Below are 19,132 nucleotides of genomic sequence, written 5' to 3'. Positions count from 1 at the left end.
CCCGCTACGACCGACAGCACCGGTCTTAGCGGGTCTCTTTCCAAAGGGGGTGAGCTGTCGATGTTGATTGAAAAGGTAAAGGTAGAACAATCTTATTTTTCCAGGATTCCCACCAATCAGCAATTTACTTTAATTAACAGCACTGTTTCCAAACTATTCTGCTCTGAAGAGTTCCAAGCAGTGCAGAGGATGGCTGGCAGAGGTCGCTACTACAAGTCAGTGCCCAGAACCCTGCAGCATATAGCAAATGGTGAACCAACCCCCACCAACATTTTCTAATTTAGTGTTTCTCAACAACCAGTCCTCATGGAACCCTAACAGTGCATGTTTTCCAGATGATCTAGCTGGAGTACAGGTGTTAATTCACTAACACAAAAGATCTACAGGTGGTACTAGTTGTTCCTGAGGATACCTTAAAAACACGCACTATTAGGGTCCCATGAGGACCGGGTTTGAGAAACAATGTTCTAACTCAAAGATATTCTATATAAAACTTGAAATCCGCGTTGAGTGTTAATGCACAAAGTACATGCAATCATCTGAATATATATAAGTATGCAAATCATGCATAATTGGCATTTTAGTCAGTTTAATAGCATAAATAAACAGTATAGACCCAGTGCATCATTTAAACGTACAAGATATAGATGCATCCATTACATCAGACACAGCAATATTAACACTAAAAAGATTAAGGATTCAATGATAAAATATAGCATTAGCATTCCTATCTGTTTACCCATGACAACGTGTCCCACAAATCCAGATGATATTCCCAGTTACGGCTCAGACATCTCCTTCCGATATTTATTGTTGCAGTAATCTACTTCTGTGTACAGAAACTGTTTCAACTTCACTGCTTCCTCATTTATCAGTAAGTGCTTGCAAATTCCATCACTGCAATTCTTTGTCCATGTGCTGTCAGCACAGGAAATATCACGACCCTGAATCTCATTTTCTATTCTATTACTAGTCCTAATTCTGATCTGCAGAAACATTTTACCAAGACACTAGGCTCAGCATTCCCTCTTTCCTCATGGCTGAAACGCTGTCGTTCATGGATCACATTTATTCATAATTCACACCTTGGTTCTTTTGAAGTATAACATATTTATGTATGTGTTATGTTTTTTGATCTTACTGAAGAAACAGCTTGTACAGAGCCCAAACTTCTGACTTCTTGGTCAGTCAACGACTAAACTCACTGTCATCGGCCAATCAGAGAGTTCACTGTGTCATTGTACTCAATTTGTGATAACTATTATATACAGTATGTGATTACGTGTTGCTATGTGGTTAAAATTTCTCTTTATAGTACCAGCTATTATCAGTTAGATATCATCTCTTCCTCACTAGGGGGGGTATCAAATTAGCCCCGATAATGATACATTTTCTCCGGAGAAAACTTTTCTGATCCATCGCACGAATTTGCCGCTTATCGCATGTATGCGCGCTCCCAATTATCTTGCAATCCTATTTGCATGATAATTTTTGCAGGGATGACAGGCGGAAAGTACAGGTGAAAATGGGGAAATCAGACTGTACCCCAAAAAGGTAAACTAATAGTTCTTAAATTGTATCAATTGGCTATATGCATTTTTCTATAATAGTGAAAAATTTATAGAAAGCTATTTTCTTGGACAAAGGTAATGCTGTAGTTAAATTAGGGGTACATAAAATGGGGGTAAGTATATTTTTGAGTAATTTTAGGGCACTTTGAAAAAAAATACACCTGTGACTGACTTATGCAATGTTTAAAAACACCTGTCCCATGCCCCATCCATACAGCACCCCAAAAAACCTAAACCAGCACTTTGAACCTATTTTCCTGCAGTTTTTATTTTTTCAACCCAAAAATTACCCAAAAGTGGCCCAATAAGCTAATAAAAATATATGTATTTGCCTAATTAGTCATTAAGGGGAATGTCCCAGGGGTTCTGCACCAAGTCCCAACATTTTCATCCAAAACAGGGGATTTTGCTCAATTTTCACCTACTCGGAGATGGTTAAAACTAATTACGATAATTGCTACGGAAGACTTCAGACCTGTGAAAACCACAGCTAATTACAAGTACTAGCTTTTGATGTTTGCAGGGTACATTTTATGATATTTTCTATCCAAAACACGGATAGAAAATGTGTGGCTTGTATTTTATGTTTTGTGATCAATATTTTTTACACTGAAAAGATAACTTGAAAAGAATACAATTTGAGAGCTCCCTTGTCATCAGTTAAGACGTTAGAGCAATTCTATGTGTCACCATTTTATTAGTGAAAGTTTATACATTTATTACCCAGTGCTCAAGGAACCAAGGCCCTGATTCAGAGCCGGAAGCTCTGACAGAGTGCTCGCTCTGAATCAGGGCCGTCCCTGCTCCTTTTTGGAGCGGCCTCCTGGCCGCTCGCATAGCTATGGGTGACCACCCACAGCTATAGCGAGTGGCCAAAATGATGGTCGCGATGGTCAAGACCATCGTGACCATCGGGCTTGCGACGAGACCCTGCGGTAGGGTCTCGCTGCTGCAAGCCCTGGAGTGCTTTTGGCTCTATCAGAGCCAAAAGCACTCCCACTGACATCACTAGTGATGTCAGTGGGGCCGGCCCCAGATGGTAGGCGTTCCCATGGGAATGCCTCCGTCTGGGCAGCCACGCCCCCGGCCCTCACCATCGACAGCACACCCCCTTTATTGTGAGACCCATAACAACGGCTTGGCCATCGTTATTCGGGTCTCGTGCATGTGCACGACGGACCCGGGTCCGTCGTGCGCATTTGGGCAACATTGACCCGTTTGCAAGTGGTCAGCACTCGCGAGCGGGTCTGAATTAGGCCCCAAGTACCATTTCTATTATCTTAAACTAGAAATTGTGTCAAGATTATTATTTTAGTAAAAGCCTTTATACCCCCCTGTTGTTGTGCTGTTTTATTTATTACCTATGTAACTTGGACCTGTTTTGGTTCCTACAGCATTATTAACTTCAATAACATCCATTTTCAATATTTTCCAGTCAACTTTGACCAATTTGTGCACCTGGAATCATGAAGAAGAGACTTACATGAAGTCAAAAACACACAAGATCCGGTTTTTAGATCCCACTTGCGGGAAGACCCAAGATGGGACTTGGTTCTACTCCGAAACCCCAAAGGTGACTTGAATCGGGACTCGGTTTGACTCGGAACCCCAAAGTATGGGTGTGTTCAGTTTTCGGCAAAACTAAACCACTCATCTTTAGTTTCAAGCTAGTTTTTGTAGCCTGTTCTAGCTTAAGGAACTGCCTGTCCAATCATTCCTTGTTCTAGTGCCTGCTATTCCACTGCATAGCCAGAGATTGCATGCAGTCATCATTTAAGCTCATCAGGCCTGATTCTCTGAAGGCAACAAACAGTTGAATGAGTGCTAGGGGTAAATTTAATAAAGTGCAGGTTTTTAGCAGTGAGTTGTTGCCCATAGCAGCCAATCAGATTCTACTTATCATTTGTCTAGCACCTTCTAGAAGATAATAGCTAGAATCTGATTGGTTGCTAAGGGCAACATCTCCACTTCTAAAAACCCGCAGTTTAGTAAATATACCCCCAGTGCTTGTGAATGTTAAAATTACACAACAGGGAGCTTAAATAAAATCGAGAACAAAATGATATATTTTTACATAATTTAAAAAAAAATTATATAAATAATCAAACAACACATCCACATATTACAAATATTATTCACAAAGTATGCATATAGAAAATGTGTTGCTAGAAACAATATAATGACTCTCAACATTAAACATGAACACATACAATACTAATCTACAGTATAGTAAACTTAGTCTAAAACCTCCATTCTACATATCATCCGAGATCGTACCTTTACATACTGGTCTGTGATCACTCCAAGCTGCAAAGACATCAGCAATTTTCTGACATGTGATTTTTTTTTCACCTTGAAGAACATAGTCTTCATCGCAGGAGAACAGAACTGTTGCACCGAGGCTGTAATAAAAATATAATAGGACACAATAGCAGAAAAGAGAAATGGTTACTACTGTACACGGTTTTCGTGGTAACAAAATGACAATATCCTACATTGAATTCTAATCCATTGCTGGTGAGGTGGTCAGTATGTCACCATGGCTCATCGCGCAATGCTGATTAATAACAGAAACCGAGAAAGGAAGCAAACTTTTTATTACGTAATCTGTTTACAGATCTTAAATTAATTGTTTTTGTTTTACCAATTCAACAGTGTTCGATATATCCTATATAACAAAACACAAGCAATTATCATAGCGCAAATAGGAAATCCATAGACAACCAGTCGTTTGTGGTGATTATTGTCTTGAAGCCACACAAAGTGTTACTAAACACCATTGCACGTACATCATTTTATTATTACCAGTTAGCGCACACATATTCCGCAGCACTTTACAGAGAATATTTGGACATTCACATCAGTCCCTGCCCCAGTGGAGCTTACAATCTATGGGCCTCATTCAGACCTCCTCGCGAGCGCATAGCGCTCGCAAGCAGGTAAATGATGGGATACTGCGCATGTGCAGCGCAAGCCCCAAATGCGCAAGCCCTGGAGCGAGAGAGAATTTCTCTCGCTCCGGGACTCACTACAAAAGGAGCGGCTGTCGATGTTTTGTAGACAGGGAGGGGGGGTGGCTACACAAATGGAGGCGTTCCCGAAGGAACGCCTGCCGTTTGTGGGAACGCCTGCCGTTTCCCGAAGGAATGCTTGCCGTTTGTGGGAGGCACCACTGACATCACTGGTGATGTCAGTGGAGAGCTTCCTGCTCTTTTAGAGCAGGAAGCTCTCTGGGGCTTGCAACAGCTGAAACCCTACCAGAAGGGTCTCGTCGCAAGCCAAGATGGTCGCGACCATCAAATCGCTGCCCGCAAAAGCTGTGGGTTGTCACCCACAGCTTAGCGAGTGGCCAGAAGGCCGCACCAAAAGGAAAATGCCCTGATTCAGAGCGAGCGCTCTTAAAGAGCGTTCGGCTCTGAATCAGGCTCTATGTTCCCTATCTCATGCTCACACACACATACACACTAGGGCTAGTTTATGTTGAGAGCCAATTAACCTAATATATTTTTGGAGTGTGGGAGAAAACCGGAGTTCCCGGAGGAAACCCACGCAAGCACAGGGAGAATATACAAACTCTGCACAGTTAGGGCCGTAGTGGAAATCAAACCCACGACCTCGGTGCTGTGAGGCAGTAATGCTAACCATTACACCGTCTGTGCTGCCCATATTAAAAGCAAGTAGGCACATCAGCAACATACAAACAGCTGAGGCAGCCCAGTTCAGGATAGCGCTCGGCGTCAGCGCGTGTCTCCAACACGGACCTCTGTTTAGTTCCGGATAGTGTTCAGGCTTGCCTCCGGCTTGTCCCCGATTGATGATGTCAGTGCATCACAGACCGGATGGTAATGTCTAAATTTCCTTCATGGAGAGGACCCTGACATCATCAGATACTGTCCAACATCATTCACTACCATCCATGTGGGAATAGAGGGGGAATATAATCTTGTGGCGAGTGTGGAGAGCCATCGAGCCTGAAGCATGGCGAGCGCAGCAAGCCCGCTAGGGTACAACTTTCTTCTTTATGTGGCCTTAATGGGCATGGAACTGCACTTCTGCCCTCACTCACGTCACTTCCAGGTCCCTAGCATGAAGGGGAAATAAGCTGTACCCAGACCGGACCTTCCACAAATGCGTTTTGTCGTTGGACTAAGTCAGTGTATCTGTTTTGCCATACATCACTACCACATAGGACTATTTTGTCATGGCAGGGGCCATTTTATAAGTTAGATATACCACGCTTTGGTGTATTGTCGTGCTGAGATATATGCATGCCTTGGGTAGTTGAATGCATGCCACAGCATGCATACATCAGAGCGCGACTGCACACCCAAGAGTGATATATCTATTACACACATATATATGGAATTATTACACACATATATATATGGAATTATTACACACATATATATATATATTGAATTTTGCTTGTGTGAAAGTGCCCAATCCCACCCGTTGAGCCTCTTGAGTCATAAGCATTAATACATGCAAACTGGATGGTGTCAGCCGCATATGTGTGCACTTGCTTGATAAATGTAATAATACTCATACCAGAGTGCGTTACTGGAATAAAAACTGGTTTCCTTGTAGGCTGCTATACCATGGCGCAGGCTATATTTTTCAGCTGAACTACTGTAACCACGCTAAATATACAGCAGCATTGCAAATATAGGTAAATTCTAAAGTACTATAACATTAAATATATGCAAGTAACAAATATCTGGTCACTGGTGACATTACCGCATAAACACCTGTCCCACTTAATGAAAGTTGTACTGCCATCATTGAAAACTGAAGACAACACTAACTAATGAAATATCTTCCAGAAGATAAAATAGAAAAGAAATATGCTCATGCTCAATTTTACCCAAATTATACATGGTACCAACTGCGTTACAGTATTAATTCCATATATGTACTTTATATATAGCAGAAATACTTTTACTATAAGTTAACAATGGTATAGTGCAAATCTGAGTGTATCTAGCAAATAAAAGCAAGGGATTTCTGTTAAAATTTTCATCAAAACACCAAACTTCCAGAAGATAGGATGGATTCTCTACATAAGCCATAAACTGATGATACACATGACAATCACACCAAGGGATTTGTGGCCAGTGTAGCCAAACATATGGTAGGCCAGTTTGGATGTACACATTCATTGGATAAGTTATGCAAATAAATGCATTAGGAAGGCACCTGATGGCGTATGACTGCACATTCCAATGTTTTATTATTATTTTCCAGTCTGTTTGGATTTTGGATTTTAAAATGATTATGTGACAAAAAAATAACTCAAATTCACATATTGTGTTCAAAACTAGCAAACTGTCAAAGCAAATCCCCATATCGTTTATGGCATGTGTTAAACACGAGCACAGAATGGAGCAGATGCTACCACTTATATTGTCATGTTATAATACACCAACAACATGTTTTTTGTCTTGTTAGGGAATTGCCATACGTTGTACATATAAATCTAGTGTTAACCCTTAAATACCAAGCCCAGCAGCTCAAGTGAAGGTCATTCAAGTGGAGGTTTAAACACAGCCTCAATTTGTGAATATATTATTGGCATCTTTGCATCAAGAAAAGTTGCCCTACACAGAACCCTAAATATTGTAGGCACATTATATATATATATATATATATATATATATATATATATATATATATATATAAACTTTTGAGGTTTGCTCGTAATATTTTCATCCATTTGATAAAATAGTATGAAATGACAATTTAAGATGCAGCATCTACATTCCCAAGTGATTGTACATTTGAATATATTTACTTTGAAGGATGTTTGGATTGAGGTTGGTAATTGTATCATCTTAGAAGATCTTTGTAAAAATCTAGCAAAGGGAAATAATATATCTTTCCCGACCCTAAGGTACATACCTAAGGGCCACTTCATGAGGATCCAAAAAGCCACCACTGACGATCACAATTATGTTAGAGCAGCTGCTAAATTGGTTACTGGCTTGGAGGAAAATAAAAATATGTTGAATTTGTGATAGTTTGAGCATTCTGACAGGTAAAATAAATGTGTATTTAAAAAAAAGTCAGAAATAATTCTACAAAGATCAATTTAAAGTAGGACCACATTTAACTGGACTTCTCCCTGTCCTAATGTGAGCTTTTGTGGTCTAGAAGGGCTTCCCTAGCACTTTTCTCAACCACATCCAAAACCCAGAGCTGTGTGTTTGGGAATGGCCAATCAACAGTCACATTCAAGAAAATGTACCCTGTGATTGGACCTCCTGCCCCCATGCCCCCTACACTACCAAGTGGCAAATTTAATTTGTCAGTTCTATGTTACAAAACTTGTGAAATCTTGGAAAAAGCTGGTGCATGGAGTAATTCCTAGACCTCTAACTTGGGTAGGAGGAAGATTAGTAAAATTGATTTATTAGATAGTAGTACAGCTTTAAGAGCCAATACGGTCAGCAATATTGTAAAATAAGGAAAGGGGTGAATACATCCTAGCCCATTCAACACTGAGACAGTGGGGTTCATAGTTAGTTTTTTTCCTACAATAATGGTAGGTGTATTATTTGTACAGGTTAATATAATGTAGGATGAGAGCAATAGGCTTTTGGGAAATTTCAAGAATATCACATTACCCTGCCTGTTTTTTCATGTAGGAATACCTGAAAGCAAAATGAGACATAATTTAGTTGGACATAACATTAAAATATTCTTATGCCTGTGAACCCTCACATGTAATTCGCATTGTTTAGTGCCCCAACAATATGATGTATTTAAGGAACCAGACAGGCTAGGAAGTGAATTCAAAGGCACTTCAACTGCTTTAGGAATGTCACACATTTTGCTAAGTATAACAGTACAGTGTGAAAATATTTCTATATACCATCACATGTAAGGGGTACAGCATAGATTATGTTGAGTTTCTCAACAAATTAAGACCATTATTTGGTAGACTAAAATGATTGATTAAAACAAATAGCATATTTTGAAGGAAGGATATGGACAATTGTGGTGTATTTGCCAAGTGTAGGCTAAGTAACTGAATGTTCCTAATTCTGCAAATTTTATTTTGTAGTAACAAATAATTTAAATAAGATTTAAGTGGTGCTGGATGCAAACTATTTTTTTCTAATTGCAAATTGACCTGATTCTTCTATGTCACATACATGATCAGGAATATTTCATCCATTGCACAAAAAGAAAAACAAATCAAAGATGGTGACAGTTCTCTCTGTTTTAGGATTAAATTAGGACATAAATGAGATTTGACTGATAGTGTTTTAAACTTTAATGAAATGAAGAGGGCACACCTTCTTATTATAGATGATGTTCCAAATATGAGAAAGTGAATTGTGTAATGTGAACAATGAGGTGCAATTTTGCAAATAAAAAAATGTGCAGGTATATTTTGCCATTTTAAAATGACCAATGCTATTAGTTTATCTATTGTTCGCTATTAGTATTGATTTTGGACCTCTTAACTTATGTGAGTAGATCTACAAATGTGTGCTCATGTTACTATATATGGATTAATACTTTTTATTTTCCTCTAGACAAGCCAAAAATATTATTTTCTACCTGTAGAAGTATATCCACCTTCTTTAAAATAAATATATAAACTACTGATTTAATCTGATAGTCAGTGACCTCAATGGGAACATAGTGTTCACACCTGTGTGGCAAACAAGGATACCAAATTGTTCTCATTGCTGTTCCTGTCTTTTGCTACTAGCGCACCATTTAAAGTTAAGATATTTAAAAGAGAGAGAAAGAAAAAAAATAATTTTCAGAGATATAATAGACCATTCTAGAACAGATAGTATCTTAAATGCCATCTGTAAGTCTTCCACTCAACATCATCCTTGGCTGCTTGAGAGGAAGTGTTATAATATAATTCTATATCCAGGCAATACAGGGGGGGGTGTGGCAGGATTAAACATTTTATACATCAGACCACATGCTTAGAATGGCATGAATCACCTAGTCCTAGCAATGCTGTGAACATTGTGCCTTTATTACCAGCTATCAGCATATACAAGTTGGCATGTTGATGGCATACATGAAAAGTAACAGTGTTTTAAATCTGTTGAAGATTTGTCTAATCTTGTGAGACTTCATATTTACCAGCATGAATTCATATGTATCAAATGCATATGCAAAGTAATTTATTAAAGTATGTCTGAATTGATAAAAGTGTGATTTAAATTAGCACATAAATCTTAAATGCAATCACTGCTTAATCAAGAAAATTGGCATCATAATAATAATAATAATAGTAATAAAAAAATTTATCTATTCAAAGTATCATAAAAGGAAATAAGAAATATAGAAAAGAACAGGATGATATTATTTTCTAACTGGTTTAAAAGTATTGTACATATTTTATTCACTGCATACAGCTTACTGTATATGTATATAATGAACAATGGTAATACATGCCTAAAACAAAATAATTTATAGTCTATTGTACTGCATATTAATCACTTCAACATTGTTTTTTTCATTATTTGTTTTACAAAATTAATATGTTTTTATATATGTATGTTATTGACTTGACAATTTCAAGAAAATAACAAGCCGTTTTGGGTAAAATTTTTGGTACATTTTTAGGATATTTTCATTATAACGTAAGGTGTTGTCAATTCAAACCCACAGTATTATGCATAGAATGAGCGCCAGTAAACACTTTAGTGTCTAATAAAGACTTTTTAACACCCTGAGGCTCTGCAGCTTTTGTGGAATTTAAGGTTTAATACTACCTATATGGTGACATGGTAAGCATTCATAAGGACATGAAGGCATAATTAATATTACTGTTACACAAGATGCCCCAGGGCAGGGGTCTTCAAACTTGGCCCTCCAGATGCTGTGGAACTACACATCCCAGCATGCACTGCACATAGTTTTAGCATGCTGTTATATCAAAAAGGTGGCAGTGCATGCTGGGATGTGTAGTTCCACAGCAGCTGGAGAGCCAAGTTTGAAGACCCCTGCCCCAGGGGATAATGGGTAAAGCTCCCTGCACAAAGACGGGCACTCTTTATGTCATTTTAAGTCAACATTCTCCTCACATTCCAGATGATAATGGGCCTCCATCACAGTTTACCCAGCTTTCTTTCAGGAAACAAATAAACTTGCCCCAATTACTGAGCTGTGGTGTACTAGCTATAGATTCTACTATATATGTGGCCATTGCTTAGTTATCAGTGGTAATTAGGGAAAATGTAGGATGCTGAAAGGCTGAAATATGCTGTACAATGAATGTAGTGCCATCACTTAAAGTACATATCTGGATAACTTTCCATTTTTCTTTATGAGATTAAAAGAGACAGGGATGAATCACAGATTAGTAAAGTGACATCTATTTGGGTGATAATAAATATCTTATTTGATGCTAGCCCAATGCTCATTACCATTATACTAAAGCAAACATATAAAACAAACACACAAAAATTGCAACAATAAAACAGTACAGTATATAAAAAAAATATTTCTTTCATATTACAACAAGAAACTAAGTTCAGCATTTCACTTTTTAGAGAACTCATATATACTCAATATATGAACTTAGTTAACTTAGAAGATTTGAAATTAATTATTTTATATATGGAAAAAATTATATTGTCATTGAAAAAAATATTATGTTCTGTAACCATCACATTAACAAGAAGTTTGCTTGTGAACCTTATAATTTGTGTGTGTTTTTCCATCAATGCAAATTATGCATTATGTTATCTCTTTCCAAATAAATCATCTTAAGTACAAATGGATAGATTCAGACAAGCATAATATCTACGTCCTGCCTTTGGCAAAACACACCAGCAAAGAAGAAACAGTTTAGTAATGAGATAATGGAAATAAAAAAAAGAATCAGGTTAGTAACATCATTTTGTACATGAATTAAAAATGTCTTGTTCTTTGTTTGGATGAGAATTATGACAATTCTATCTCACCCCTTTGTTTTATGAAAGGCAAGATACATTTTCCAAATGGTCTGTACTGGGACTTTACCTAAAATTAGAGCCTATTCTTTTTCCATTTTCGGGTTCTCCCGGGTCAGGACACATATTTGATGCATGTTTTATACCTCCCTCATTTACTGTAAAATAAGAAAACATGTTTTAATAAAGCACAGTAAATAAGCACAGTAAATAAGTAGCAGATACATTTTACATCATATGCATTCCACATGTTGTTCATATTGTACTTTACTTGCAGACAGTTAAAAATATTGACCAGTTTTTACCAAAAATTACTTTTTTTTCTTATTTATCACAACTCTAATCCAGCAATATAAAGCAAAATGGCACAATTTTCTAAAATGTAATCATCTGTTATCTTTCTATTTCTTTTTCTTTACTTTTTTGGTCCTTTATCTCAAGTGACATTTTAAGCATTGCTTCTTCTACATACAGTATGTGAAATGCTATCTCAGAAAATTACAATTGTTATGATTTGTACTAAAATGTATTTTTGTATTTATATTTTTATTTTATTATCATTTTCATCTAGCAAGGCAATAATATGCAATAATAATATTTTGGATGCAGCATATACATTTTGTTAAATATTTTCAGCAGACCAAAGTCATCTCTACAGAATTTCCATTTGCTCAACTTTAATAATTGCTCACATTTGACAAAAACATGAAAATAAATGGATTGAAGTAATTCAATATATTGATAAAATAAAAATTCAAGAAAATCTCACTCATTTAAAGCAAAGAAGACAATTGCTGTGAGGTAATTGCAAAGAGTATATTGCTTGATGCCAACATTGTGACCAAGTTTTTGGACACCAGATCATCATACATACTTAACTGAGATACCAGTCCACCCCTACTATCTCATTCATTCTTTCTTTAAAAAAAGTATTTTTGCAAGTATACAACAAAAGTCCAAATTTATTTAAGAAGATTTATTTTATTTTGTGGAATCTTAAGTGTTTCTTATTGTATTTATGTGATTTTTATTATTTTAAATAAAACATGGCTTTGCGATATATTGTGAAAAAAATTTACATGAAATGAAAAACATATTAAAATGTAATGGAGACTTTTGTAAGTAAGTTTTAGAAATGTGTCAGATACATGCATCATTCTAATGTGTAATATTCATTATGGCACCTGATTGAATTATTTATGTAACAGGTAAAGAGTGATGCTAGAAGATAATGGTCCAATTTTAAGACACAATGTTAGAGTTAGCATATTTATGTTTATAGCTACTTATAGAATAGTATTGCTCATGGAATCACATCCTGCCCTTCACAAAGGCTTCTGAAAACAGGCACTGGTTGTGACCAGTATTATTAATGATAGTGCAAGTGAGGATGCCAGAATCCTCTCAGAAGCCTTTGTTAATACACTGTGGAACTGGCCTCAGTCAATAATAAATGTGTAACATGTAGAAATCATAGAAGGTGTGACCCATCATTGCTCTTGGGTACTTCATCATCTACTATTACAAATAAACTACCTAAATTAGCCTTTCAACTCCAGAGATGCTTCTTTTGAACAGTCTGTATCACGTGATGAAAAGACATCAAAGAACAACATTTATCCTTTCAACATTTAGTATTATTATTATTATTATTATTATTATTATACACTACTTGCTACTACACTACTTCATGTTGAAAGAATTATGTGTTTTGTCCCAAATTCTAAAAAGAGTTCTGCAATTTAATCAGGCTTTCTTTTAAACCATAACATGTACTAAATTAAATTATTACATATGAATAGAATAAAGTTTCTCCTAAGGTCAAATTAATGATCTATTTTATTTTTGTCAATTATTATTTTTTTATATATTATTAAAATTAATTTCTATGTGCACATTTCAAATTTTAGATTTGTTTACATTTTTAAATTGTTGATTTTAATATATTGTGCATATTTTTTTATGGTGTATTTTCTAAGCCTATACTAAACTATACACATACACATGGTTATGTTTTTATTTCAAAACCCTTGGTCTGTTTAGTTATGATGAATATGGCAGTAGTAGATCTTTTCAGAAACAACAAAAAAAGCAAACAAAGCTGTTGATCAGAAGACAGGAAACTTATTTATTAACAGTTACTAATGTAGTGACAACATATTCTGCTGAGCTTTACAATTGGGAAAAAATAATAGTAACAGTAATAAAACAAGACTGGGTACTGTATTAATAGACAGACAGAGAGGTAAGAGGGCCCTGCTCACATGCTTACAATTAAATTGGAATTACTACTATTCTATACCAAAGTAACCTAAAACTCCCATATTATAAAATATTTGCTCACACTAGGGTCGTATTCAATTAGTTTCAAACTCACAATACTTTTTTGCATGCCGCACCTTTAGCCGACTTAACGTGTTTTAGCCACAGAAGCTTATCGTGCGTGCCTCTGCTATTCCCGTATTCAATTCCAAAGCACACGAAAATGCATCCCGGCAAAATTCTAACAGGCAAAAAGTGTGGGCAGATTTGGGGAAATCGGCCTGACCTCCCCCAAAAGATGCACTAACATTGGGGATCAATGTAGATGTCCCCAATTAGTCCTATGGAAGCTATTTGGGGTACTTAAGTGCTGTCAATTGCTCCAAAATAGCGGATTTGCACAAGTGGTGAAGAATAGCATTAAGCAGGTTTTTTTTTGGTGAAAAAAAGTAGTCTTATCAAATTTGGGGTACTTGAAAATGGGTACAAGCATAGTTAAAAATTGCTAAAGTCAAGTTTTAAGTGCTGCAAAAAATGCACCTTCAGCAAACACCAGCAATAATAAAAACACCTCCCCCATACTATCAGATCCCCCCAAAAGTCTATTTCACTAGTTTTTGCATTTGTACTCCAATTTTCAAAGTGCTTTTTTGGGATGTTCCTCTTTGTTTTTGTTTGCGTTATTTGTCGCAGTGATCCTTTGGGTGTCTGTCCAAATGGTGCAGAGTGGTTTCCGCACCTTTGCACCCCAATACCGCAATTCTGCACATTTTTCCACTGGGTATTCATAGGCAAAACTTTTATTACATTGCATTGACTTTTCGCAACTGCGAAAAGTCTTTGCAATTGAATACGGCAAAAATTTTCCACCTGGTGAAATGACGTCATCCACGATACTTTTTAGCAGATTATGGCTTTTCACTGCTAATTGAATACGAACCTAAGTATTTATTTGTAATTATATTTATATGTATATTTATGGTTAGAGAAGTGTAAAATATGATTTAAATAAATTCAACTAAATTTCAGTCTACCTCTTCATATTTATTATTTTTTTATTGCTTGCTAATAGCAAATATGGATGATATCAGCTTTTATAGTGAGAGCTATAAAATAATAAGTGTATACTTGGGCACTAATATGCACATTTAAGCAACTAATATTAAATAATATATAGAATCATTTTGAATCATTACAAATTATTTACTGATTTATCAAGAGCATCAGTCGTGGAATTTGTGGAAACATGGGCAATGTCCCATTACATAATTAATCAAAAATTCAACATGGCAGAATTCGAAATAATTAATGCAAACATTGTGTTCAGTAGGTTACGAATAAAGTTATTATGTTCTTCAATTTGAAGGAAAAATATAACAGGATAGGAGAAAAAAATTTCCATTAAAGATGGTTTTCCATGCTTCTACACTTAAAGATAAAATTAAGAAAATTATTGCAATTGAAAATTATTTATATATAGATAACAATCAAAAATATGTGACTGAAATTAGAAACCTTTTTTTAGCATAATGTTAAAGTGTGCATGAAACTGTTTAGCTGAAAAAAAATAAAAAAAATCTATCAAATAAGCAACACAAGTTACATATTACTACATCACTAAGTTTTATTCCATCAAGGCAGCAACCATAGCCTTGTACAGTAGCTGACTTGCACCAGAGCCGGATTTAGACCTCATGGGGTCCTAGGCAAGATACCTGTTTGGGGCCCCCCTTCCCTCAAACACTCCTGTGCATATATTATAGTAGACTTTGCTGGAGCAAGATACACATGGCATATACACACGCATCTATATATATATATATACATATATATATATACACCTACACAGTACTATGATGTGTGCATATTGCTCCAGTGACACCTACTGTAATATATGCACAATTATTACAGAAGGTGTTACTAGACCACATTATGTAATGTATAAATTTATATATACATGGGACAGGAACAAACAGAGGAAGACAGGAGGAAAGGGGAAAAAATAGGGCGAGATGAGAGGAAAGTGGGACGGACAGAAGGAGATCAGAGGAAAGGGGAAGGACAGAGGACCTCATTCAGACCCGCTTGCAAGTGCTGAGCGCTCGCAAGCAGGTCGATGTTTAGGCCCTGCACACGCGCAGCGGCCGCACTTTGCGTGCGCAAGCCCCGGAGCGAGAGAGAAATTCTCTCGCTCCGGAGCTCACTACAAAAGGGGCGGCTGTCGATGGTGATCGACAGCTTGCCCCGTTTTGGAGGCGTGGCGGGGGGTGGTTTCACAACCATCAGTGGTGATGTCAGTGGGGAGCTTCCTGCTCGATCCTGCTTGGTAGTGTGATAGAAGCTATGTCAGGTGACTGCCTTACCTTTAAAAGCCATTAGCTGCCAGGTGAGCTTTAAACCAGGTAACATTTTTCAGTCTAAACTATGTGATAGCAGCTAACAGGTTTCCATCAGTGTGACGGATAGTGTAGGACCTGCAGAAACTGTTGTCCCGTGATGTGGGCTGCGGGCTTAAATGCATTGATCAATCCATGAACTAAATCCCCATTATTTATTTACTTATTTATACATCATTGTGAGTGTTTAAACATGGTGAGTGCTGGGTTTTCTGTTTTTATTTATTTAAGCAAAGTGGTCACTTGCACCCCAGTCCTGGGAATGGCGAGTGCAGGTCTGCACCCCAAATCTAGGAGTGGCGAGTGCAGTGGATTTCTGACTTTATATATATATATATATATATATATATATAATAAAGTCTGTACATATACACACATACAGTAAGTATTACACAGGTACAGTAAACTTACCCAGAAAGCCTTTTTCTGTCTGTGCTGGGTCATGCCTTCATAGGCAGAAGGTAGGTGAAATCAGTTGGGGGAGTGGAAGTATCCTGCATTGGAGGCTGGCTCAGGCTGCAATGCACACTGGGGGAGGGGGGACACTCACTATGACTGCATGGGGGGCTGAGAGCAGGGTAGCCTGCGGGGGGGCTGAGAGCAGGGTAGCCTGCGGGGGGGGCGATGAGCGCAGGGTAGGCTGTTGGGAGGCTGGGTACACTCCAAGGGAGAAGGCTGCAATCGAGGAGGAGGCTGGCTGCAGTGCTCTCATGGTGACTGCGGGTGGAGGGAGCGGCGTGCTGGCTGGCTACAGCAGCACAGGCTATGGAGGAGATTGAGTTGGTTGGAGGAGCTGGGCTAGTTCAGCGCACGCTGCGGGGAGGGGAGCTGGCTACACTGCGGGAGGGGAGATGGCCGCTGGCTACACTGCGGGGAGAGGACCTTGCCGCTGGCTACACTGAGGATGAGACATGGGAGAGGAGACTGGCTGCGCTGCACTCGCTGTTAATGTAGTGACATCACGTGATGGAGGTGGAGTTGATTGAGATGAGGAGCAGGCAGGAAATGGAGCCGTGCTGCTGCTATACTGCCTATATGTCAAGTCGCAGTTGTTCAAACACAGTGTAGAAAATTCTCTCCTGGGCCGGAAATCGAGGAAGGGGGGGCCCGGCCACGGGCCCCTTGGGACCAGACGGGCCCTACGCGGCCGCCTGGGTTTCCTAATGGTAAATCCGGCCCTGACTTGCACCTCAGTAGAAGTTAGTGCTTTGGTTGACCAATGTGGGTTGAAAAAGCATTCCAGAGATTTAGAGTCTGATGGCAAAGTCATATCTAGAGTTCTCTATTTTGCTGTTGTCTACAATTCCCACAAATATATGAACATCACTTCTTAATGCATACTATTTTGGACTGATGTATTATGATCTGGAACTATGATATGACAGCTTTTGAATTGATTGAAATGCAAAACAGTATCAGCTTGTATTTATTTTTGAATGATCTCTTGCTGAAGGAAAGTGGAGAGGAGGTTGTTTGACAAGATTGGAACTAGGTAGATTGCAGAATATAGATTTGTTGTATAATTGACCCTTAAAGGGAAGTATACTCAATTCATAAATAGTGAAACACTCGTTAATCATGAATAACTCTATGGTGAGAGCCTCGAGTCTTTTTGAACATGCATTTAGATTTGAGTGAAATGATTGTCAAGACTGAAGTCTGGTCAAATGAGGTCACACAATCAATTAGAAATTTACGAGTCAAAAAACAACACAATACTATTAGTAAACATCAGAGTTGTGTCAATAAAAAATCATAATAGATGAACCATTACAATACTATCAATTAACAACTCCTCACTTAGTACAATTGCTCCCTTAAAACGAGCTGTCTGGGTGAGTGTTAAAATGTAAACTTGTAAAGAACAACTAAACAGATTTGCATAAAACCTTATTGGTGCAAACCTCATAAAATTAACCTTTTATTAGTTATTTCGATTCTAGTCATATTGTGATTACCATGTTACACATTGTTGTAAAGAGAACATGGAAGCATTCACATCAGTCCTTGCAGCACAGGAGCTTACATTCTAAATTCCTTAACACACAAACACACACACACAAACATTACAGTCCATTTTGTCAGCAGCCAATTAATCTACCAAAATATTTTTGGTCCTTGGAAGGAAACCAGAGCCCATGGAGAAAAATCATGCAGGGGGATCTGATCTCCACGCATATAAGGCACTGATTAGATTTGAACCCAAGACCACAGCATTGTGAGGCAGCAATGCAAATGCAAATGGCTATGCACCAGTGAACCATTTAACTCATTCCTTTCTGGGTCGCTAATTTTTGACGGTCTATTCTCAGCATTGTGTGCCTTTTCAGTGCTTATTACATAGAGACACAGAGAAACATTATGATACAGAAGCATTCTCTTGTATCTTGTAGCTGATACAGAAAAGCACTCCACATACAGATCTAGCCACCCTCATCATTACCGTAATGCGCGTGCACTGCCTCACGCATCGCAGCATAGCGGAGGTCTCGCCTGGCTGCGGCTAGACGCGCCAGGTGTTCTCACCATTGAAGTCTATGACGTGCATGTGGGTATGCATGCACATTCCATAGACGCAGACATGCGAGTCGTGCCATCCAAGCCGCGATGCGATCGCATTGTGGCATAGACGAGCATGGCTACATCTGTATGTCACGAGTTGTGCATCCACATCTGGGTACACACGCTGCATTCGCACACGCAATCCACAGGATTGCACAGTGCGAACGCTGCTACGGCCTGGCATCTTGTGGTGCACGCATGCACAGCAAGTCACATGGTGTGATGTGTGCGCAAGTGTGCCGTCAAAGCAGCAGAGATGGAAGAGGACACATCTGTACATTGCTTGATACCATTTACATTGACAAATGTAGCTGCTAGATTAAAAGCAGCAACATTTGAAAAGGCAAAACCCCATTAGTTTTGCCATTGAAATCACGCCGAACCTGCAACCAGCAGTTTATTACATGTGGAC

General features: G+C 38.1%; 1 protein-coding gene across 1 annotated transcript in view; it reads right to left on the bottom strand.

Moving 5' to 3' along the window:
* The window catches only part of CSMD3 (CUB and Sushi multiple domains 3), a 1,208,248-nt gene that overhangs the window by 620,237 nt on the left and 568,879 nt on the right, over positions 1-19,132 (bottom strand). Inside the window, exons 9-10 of the mRNA XM_088444368.1 lie at positions 11,571-11,658; positions 3,849-3,973 (exon numbers count right to left, since the gene is read on the bottom strand). Of these exons, the coding sequence (XP_088300494.1) occupies positions 3,849-3,973; positions 11,571-11,658 (213 nt within the window). The remainder of the gene's footprint in view (positions 1-3,848; positions 3,974-11,570; positions 11,659-19,132) is intronic.

Source organism: Taudactylus pleione, unplaced genomic scaffold (assembly GCF_031769625.1).
Source record: "Taudactylus pleione unplaced genomic scaffold, aTauple2 ptg000360l, whole genome shotgun sequence".
NCBI classification, from domain to species: domain Eukaryota; kingdom Metazoa; phylum Chordata; class Amphibia; order Anura; family Myobatrachidae; genus Taudactylus; species Taudactylus pleione.
This window is presented reverse-complemented; position numbering and strand designations above follow the sequence as displayed.